The sequence below is a fragment of the Oncorhynchus clarkii genome, chromosome 32 (genome assembly GCF_045791955.1).
Source record: "Oncorhynchus clarkii lewisi isolate Uvic-CL-2024 chromosome 32, UVic_Ocla_1.0, whole genome shotgun sequence".
In the NCBI taxonomy this organism is placed as follows: domain Eukaryota; kingdom Metazoa; phylum Chordata; class Actinopteri; order Salmoniformes; family Salmonidae; genus Oncorhynchus; species Oncorhynchus clarkii.
Window position 1 is genome coordinate 33,299,171 of NC_092178.1, and position 6,896 is coordinate 33,306,066.

General features: G+C 41.9%; 1 protein-coding gene across 2 annotated transcripts; it reads right to left on the reverse strand.

The window, feature by feature from the left end:
- Nucleotides 1-3,454: 3,454 nt before the first annotated feature.
- Nucleotides 3,455-6,398, reverse strand: LOC139391804 (cytochrome c oxidase subunit 6B1-like). 2 transcript variants are annotated; one of them, XM_071139358.1, is made up of 4 exons: nt 6,313-6,398; nt 4,922-5,043; nt 3,901-4,001; nt 3,455-3,641 (listed from the first exon to the last, which is right to left on the reverse strand). In XM_071139358.1, the coding sequence occupies exons 1-4, from the start codon at nt 6,354-6,356 to the stop codon at nt 3,588-3,590; spliced, it is 321 nt and encodes a 106-aa protein (XP_070995459.1). In that variant the 5' UTR covers nt 6,357-6,398; the 3' UTR covers nt 3,455-3,587. The 2 variants fall into 2 exon arrangements, with proteins under 2 accessions (XP_070995459.1, XP_070995460.1); XM_071139359.1 differs by having other exon boundaries at nt 6,285-6,371.
- Nucleotides 6,399-6,896: the final 498 nt, after the last annotated feature.

The following is a 6,896-nucleotide window of genomic DNA, read 5'->3' on the forward strand; positions in this document are numbered from 1 at the left end:
ATTTACATTATCAACACCTTGTTTTTTACAAGGTTAAGAAATATATTGTCCATCTCTTAAGGGAGAGATGGGGCGGTCTTATGTTAGCCTTTGTCCTAGTCAAGTGTGTCATAATGGTAGCATATTGGGCACCTCTGGGATCCTCAGGTCCTCTCCTGGCACCTCTGGGATGTTGGGCACCTCTGGGATCCTCAGGTCCTCTCCTGGCACCTCTGGGATCCTCAGGTCCTCTTCTGGCACCTCTGGGATCCTCAGGTCCTCTCCTGGCACCTCTGGGATCCTCAGGTCCTCTCCTGGCACCTCTGGTATTTCTCAGTTCCTCTCCCTGGCACCTCTGGGACGTTGGGCACCTCTGGGATCCTCAGGTCCTCTCCTGGCACCTCTGGGACGTTGGGCACCTCAGGTCATCTCCTGGCTCCTCTGGGACGTTGGGCACCTCTGGGATCCTCAGGTTTTCTCCTGGCACCTCTGGGAGCCTCAGGGCCTCTCCTTCCTCTTCCACATATTCCTAAAGTTGTGGAGGCACGGTCGGCAGAGATAACTGCCCTGGTGTGGTCTTCCCCGTCTCCTCATTATGTGTCCTGCCCACACCACCCAGAGGATATTCACAGTCTTCCCATGTAGCCCTCCTGTGCCCTATGCTCTTCTGAACTGGGCGTATGTCCTTCCGGTTCCTTCGATACTTTCGTCCCTTTACTTCCACTTCATATGACCTTGCGCTGATGTGCCCTATGCGTGTGCCAAGACTCCATGTGGCATCCCTGGAGTGAGGTGAGAGGAGCACTTGTTTTATCACAGGCAGATGTTTTGCATGCTGGTCATAGTGTGCTTGAACATCCCTAATGACCTTTGGTGCGATGAGCTTGGGAGTTGTTGGCAACAGAGAGAAGGAGTGTCTAGACATTAAGCTCTGTACAGGACTACTGCCGAAGCCCTCTATGGGAGTATTTACCCAACGCTAAAATGGCTTGCCACACATCTGTGCCTTCCTGCATAGCCTTTGATGAGAGTCTTTGCTATTTTCACTGCTGACTCCGCCTTACCATTACTCTGACTGTGGTAGGGTGAGGAGGTCACATGATGGAACTCCCGGGCTTTTGAAACCAAAGCAAAGTCTTGACTCATGAACTGGGGCCCATTATCCGTAACACCACAACTGTCAGGTATGCCAAATCTGCTGCTTACAACAGTCGATGATGCAAGCGGCTGTTGTGTCAATTTCTCCACCTCCCAAAAATCTGAATAGTAGTCCACTACAATCAGAAAAGGAACATTCTTTACTGTGAACAGATCCATTCCCACTTTAGATCAAGGACGTGCTGGTACGTCATGTTGGTGCAGCGTTTCCTTTTGCTGCTTAGGTATATTAGCATTACATATGCTGCCCACAGCCACAAATGTTTTTATTTCTTAGGTCATGTTGGGCCAGAATACTGAGTCTCTGGCTTTCCTGAGACTGGCTTCGACCCGAGTGCCCTGCATGGATACGAGAGAGAATCATCGGGCGTAGAGTTTCTGGCACTACCGCCCTATCGCCTTTGTAGACGACCTCTTCCTGCATTGTGAGTTTGTCTCTGTATGTCCAGTAGTCCCTTACCAGGATGGATGTACTCTTTGGTGACCTTCGTAGTGACACCCTGTTCCTCCATTGAATCAACAGCCGTTAGTATGTTTTCCTTCAATGCAATGAAATTTCCACGGAATTTGCATATAACCCCATATGTTGGGCATTTGGCTCTTGCGTGTGTTGATCCACAGTACATGCACCCATCTTCAGAACTTTTCCGCATTGCATCACTGTCCATTATTTAAGTTTCCATTTTTATCGACATGGCCTCTGTATTTGTTCTGGGTGTCATAATTGACAGATCCTGTCTGTTCAAACAAAGACAGTAGTCATGTTTTTTAATTGGATATGTGTCGCTGTTCGCTTGCTCTGCATATATCTATGGCTTTAGTCAGCGTAAATTGTGGTTCGCACAGCATACTTGCTCTCATTTTACAGCCAATCACAAGTCTGTCTCTGAGCATTTCGTCTCTCATTGACCCGAAATCACACGAATCAGACGCAGCCTCACAACATATTGACCAGACGTCTCTGCTTGAGTTTGTTCACGTGTTAAAAATTAATCTTTCATAACTCTCATTACGAGTGGGTTCAAAATGTCTTTGTAAAACGTCAATGATTTTTTATTTTTGTATATCCTCTTCCCCCAAATCTAGATAACGCTGAAGCATATGGCACTCTCTTCCAATAAGGCTAAGCAGTATTGCTACTCGCACATGCGGCTCGTTTTTATCTAAGACGGTAAGGATTTCATAATTCTCCCACGGATCACGGAAAAACAACCAGTTTTGATACAAATCACCTTTCATGTCCATGGCGCTTGGCATCGGAATTTGACTGGGATATTGCAGTCTCTTCGTCCTCGCTCAATTCTTCCACTTGTTTGCCCTTATCCGAGAGCGATTACATTGTCCACAAACCGTGTCCTCTTTTCCGTAGCGCTTGGCTTTGGGTTCATTTCTCTGACACCATGTTATGTGAATAACTCACGTCGGAAAGTTTGGTAAAATGCAAGCATAATCCTTTACTCAGGTATTACATGTTACGACATCCTAATCAGAAACTCATAACGCACCTATTTATATATCCTAGATAGGTCCCCCACTAGCGCCATCTCTGGGGAGGCATGATGCCCATTATTTTAACATGACAATCTAAGCCAAACCCGGCTGTTTTCCCCATAGTTGCGCACGTTGGTTTCTATACAGACTACTAGGAGATACATCTACTACTGTATACTGTAGCAGCATTTTAGTCTACCTACTCTGACCTGGTCGGCTACCAGGTGTCATTGTACTTTGAGGGTTGTTCACATTCCCTCATTGAGTAGTTCTGAATGTATACTGAACAAAAATATAAACATGCAACCATTTTTAAAATATAAACATGTGTTGGTCCCATGTGTCTAGAGCTGAAATAAAAACAAATGTTTCATACACAACTTCTCTAAAATGTTGTGTACAAATGTTTGAGCATTTATCCTTTGCCAAGATAATTCATTCACCTGAGAGGTGTGGCATATCAAGAAGCTGATTAAACAGCATGATCCTTACACAGGTGCACCTTGTGCTGTGGACAATAAAAGGCCACTTTAGAATGTGCTGTTTTGTGACAACACAATACCACAGATGTCTCAAGTTCTGAGGGAGCGTGAAATTGGCATGCAGACTGCAGGAATGTCCACCAGAGCTGTTGCCGAGAATTGAATGTTCATTTCTATACCATAAGCTACCTCTGTTGTTTTAGAGAATTTGAGAGGTCATCCTACCAAATGTCAGCAATTATTTTACTAAATTCTATTGTACCTTTTCAATATACCGACCTATCCTGTCTTGTGGATTAATTTATGGGACTGTCCAACACCAAACCAAAGTCAGCATGACCAAATATCACCACAACATTAAAATATTTATTAGTCATTTTTACAGAAACATCAAAATGCTTGACAGAGACATTAAGAGGTGTGTAAGGGAAGTCGGGGGAAAGGACGCGAGATCAGTGGAAGAAGTCATGTGTCCATTTAGATTTTCCCAGGGAAACTTCCAGCTTCAATCTGATCGTCCCATTTTGCCACCTTGGAGCGAGAGAGAGAAACTCAGTAAATGTCCCATGGCAGAAAACAAAATGACAAAAAAGATGACAATTGAGAAAGGAAGAGGGGGAGTTTGTCTTGAAACTACTAACCAGCCACATCACCTTTAACCTTGCATTACTTGATGACTGGCACCACTGATTTAAATATAAGTCTCTTCAAGGGTACATATACATTAGTGTTCAACACTTACTGTAGGGCAGTATGGTCCAGAGAGAACCATTGAACTAGTGACACATACCCAGCTCAAGGGACACAGGCTTTTGTAGACTCTCTGGTACCAGTCACAGGGTGCCACGTCCTGGCCTTTGTCTGACAGAGCCTTGTTACATCTGTGGAAGTCTGGTCGAAAGAAGGGAAATATGTGCAATACAACGTAAACGCATATGAACTGACCAAGGGAATATTTTCATTAAATTTAGCCCATTAAGTGCCAGTATTCTACACTTAATACACAAGGATCGTTCAAGTATTCAAATAACAATAGTAGTCAATAGCAATCTGACTATGTGAGTTCTCATTATGGTGAGTGGCAGTTGTTGACAATTAAGGTGTTCACATTGTACTAGGCTACATAATAAATGTAAATTAATTTGTAAATTAACAAATTGCCTAAATAAAAATAAAACATGAATAACAAATAGGGAAAAAAAACTAAACAGCTGGTGCCCGTTCATCATTTGGGTTAGTTAAGTAAGCATTTACGCAGGTGCCAGAATTAATGCAGCAAAATAGCCATTCGAGGAAGTGAAACAATTTAAACAAGTGACCTGTCAGCGATGGACATGAACCTGGCTTTAGCATTACCTGCTTTGGTTAAAGCTCAAGTTGAATTCAGCAAGTGCCATGGCAACCACCCACAGTGGGTCTGACTCAAAAGAACATGGGGACTATTATCATTGTAACTACAAGACATATTGAGTGAATGTAATGATAGCCATGTCATGGTGTTTTGGATGATAATCGATGCTGCGGATCTTATTCACAGCGTGTCCAAAACCGACCAACAGAATACCCCTAGACGAAGTGGATTAATTCTTCAAAAACCCTTATTTAAGCATACATTGGTTTAGCATAGAAAATAACTTTGCCGGTGAATGTATGAGATGCCTGAGAGATGTATAAAAGTATTTGAATATCCAGTGTGAATAAGGTCTATTGTTTGAAAGGACAACAGTACCAGAGCCATATAGGCCTGGCCTAAACATCTCTGTGTACAGCTCTGAATGGCAAACAAAAAGGTAGAGTCTGGTGGTTATTACCCAGATAATTCTGGAAGCAGTTTCGGGTCTGGTTGGTGTTGGGGAACCGGGCATCAAAAGGAGCCGTTCTGTAGTTCTTGATCTTCTCTTCAATTACGTCAGACATTTTGACTGATTTCAATCTGCAAAACATTCATACTAATCAAAATATTGAATAACACAAATCTCAACCAATTTCCATAATCACTCCATCAACCTTGCCTAAAATGACATTGGAATGCTTGCAATTAGAATCAGGCTAGCAGCTTATAGTCCAATTCTACTTCCTTAAACATGGACCCAATTGACATGTCCTAGTATGATTAATCAGGCTGTAATATACAATTAATATGTATATACAGCCTGAGACATGTTTACAAAATCATGTAAAATGTTCCTTACAAGCTAGAATCAAATTACATTTGAACCTATTCAAATTTGAGAATCTTCAGGACAAACCGCAGACAACCGGTAAGGTTCAAAATGTAATTTTATTCAACATTCTGGCTTGTAAATTACATTTATACGATTTTGTCCACAAATGTCTGTATATACACCAATTCATTGTGTACCACAGCCTGATTTATCAGTCAAGACAGAACCTAGCTCCTACCCTTGGCCAGCAATAACTGCGCTAATGCCAGTTCACACAAGACAATTTTATTTTTTTCCACTTGTATTTATTCAGGGTAGCCCAATTTAGACCAGGGTCTCATTCACAATGGTGCTCAGAACAAACATGATCATTAAATTAATCAATAAAACGGCAAATTGTACTTTAGGACACAGCCGATAGACACACCACATCTTAACAATACAAACAAACCACGACAATCAACCAAAACACTTGCAAACCTCAGTGAATTCATCCCTCGTGAAACTATTCACTGAGGAAGGTTACAACTAACCACTTAACATTACAGCTTTTCTACGTCCGAGGTAGCTAGCTGGCGCTGGGTACTAGTGCATTGGCAATGTGAATGTCAAAGTACTAGCAAGCTACTTGGCAGATAATGTGTATAGCTAGCTAAACTAGCTATGCTAACTAGACATCCCTATCCAACTAGAGGTAAATGGAAAGTCAAGTAATTTGACTAAATTAACATGCAAAACGAGATTGTTAGCCGTCTCACTCTTAATAAACTAGTTCGCTAGCTCATATATATATATATATTTATTAGTTGGACTAGCACAGGTGTGCTTACAGCAATCTGTAGCTAGCTAACGTTAGTCGTTAGCTGTCTCAAAGCCAAACGGCCACATACACCTATTATTATTCACTTCTGTATGACTGTTAATGACGACACAACATCGATTGTTCAAAATGTCGTGCATCTTAGTTAACGGAACAACAATATTTTATTAGCTAAGAACGAAGGCCTACCTCTGCGCTAAAAGTCTGATAAACTGACCTCTTGCGGTGTCCTCTGAAGAAGAGCGTCAAAACGCAACGCATGATGGGAGAAGGAACATAGTGCGGTGCACCTGCAAGACGAACGGCTTCTCTAAGTATTCAAAGACAGCCCACTGCTGCCACCTGCTGTAAAAAACAGACAAAAAAACAATGATTTACAAATACAAAATTAAACAAGACCTAAACGATATCAAAGATGGTGAATAAATGAAGATAGGCCGTTTACTATTGGAAAAAAATGGAGAAAGTCACGAAAACGATGGGGCAGAAAAGTCACTTCTGGTCATATCAGAATCGAAGTGGCGTGTTTTTAAGGAATCTCCCTTCGATACAGCTACGACTGGAAGTTACTTTTCTTAGCAGGTTAGGAGAGAATTTTCTCTGACCCTAACCCTTTTCTTAACCTTAACCTAATTGGATAGACCATAAGCTGTTTTTAAAAAAGCATGTTTAAAAATCGAACTTTTAAAAGTTCATATTCTGTTAACTCGTACCCAAATAATGTGGTTGAACCCACATCAAACTTGTATCTCAAATAAGCGGTCTACTTGCATGAATATTTTTAATGACCGGTATACGCCC

Bases quoted from the DNA above. Each gene is read 5' to 3' on its own strand.
- LOC139391804 (XM_071139358.1), bottom strand. From the start codon at position 6,356: ATGCGTTGCGTTTTGACGCTCTTCTTCAGAGGACACCGCAAGAG. The intron at 5,044-6,312 runs GTCAGTTTATCA...AATGTTTTGCAG, and splicing joins TTCAGAGGACACCGCAAGAG to ATTGAAATCAGTCAAAATGT. The intron at 4,002-4,921 runs GTAATAACCACC...TCTTTCGACCAG, and splicing joins CTGCTTCCAGAATTATCTGG to ACTTCCACAGATGTAACAAG.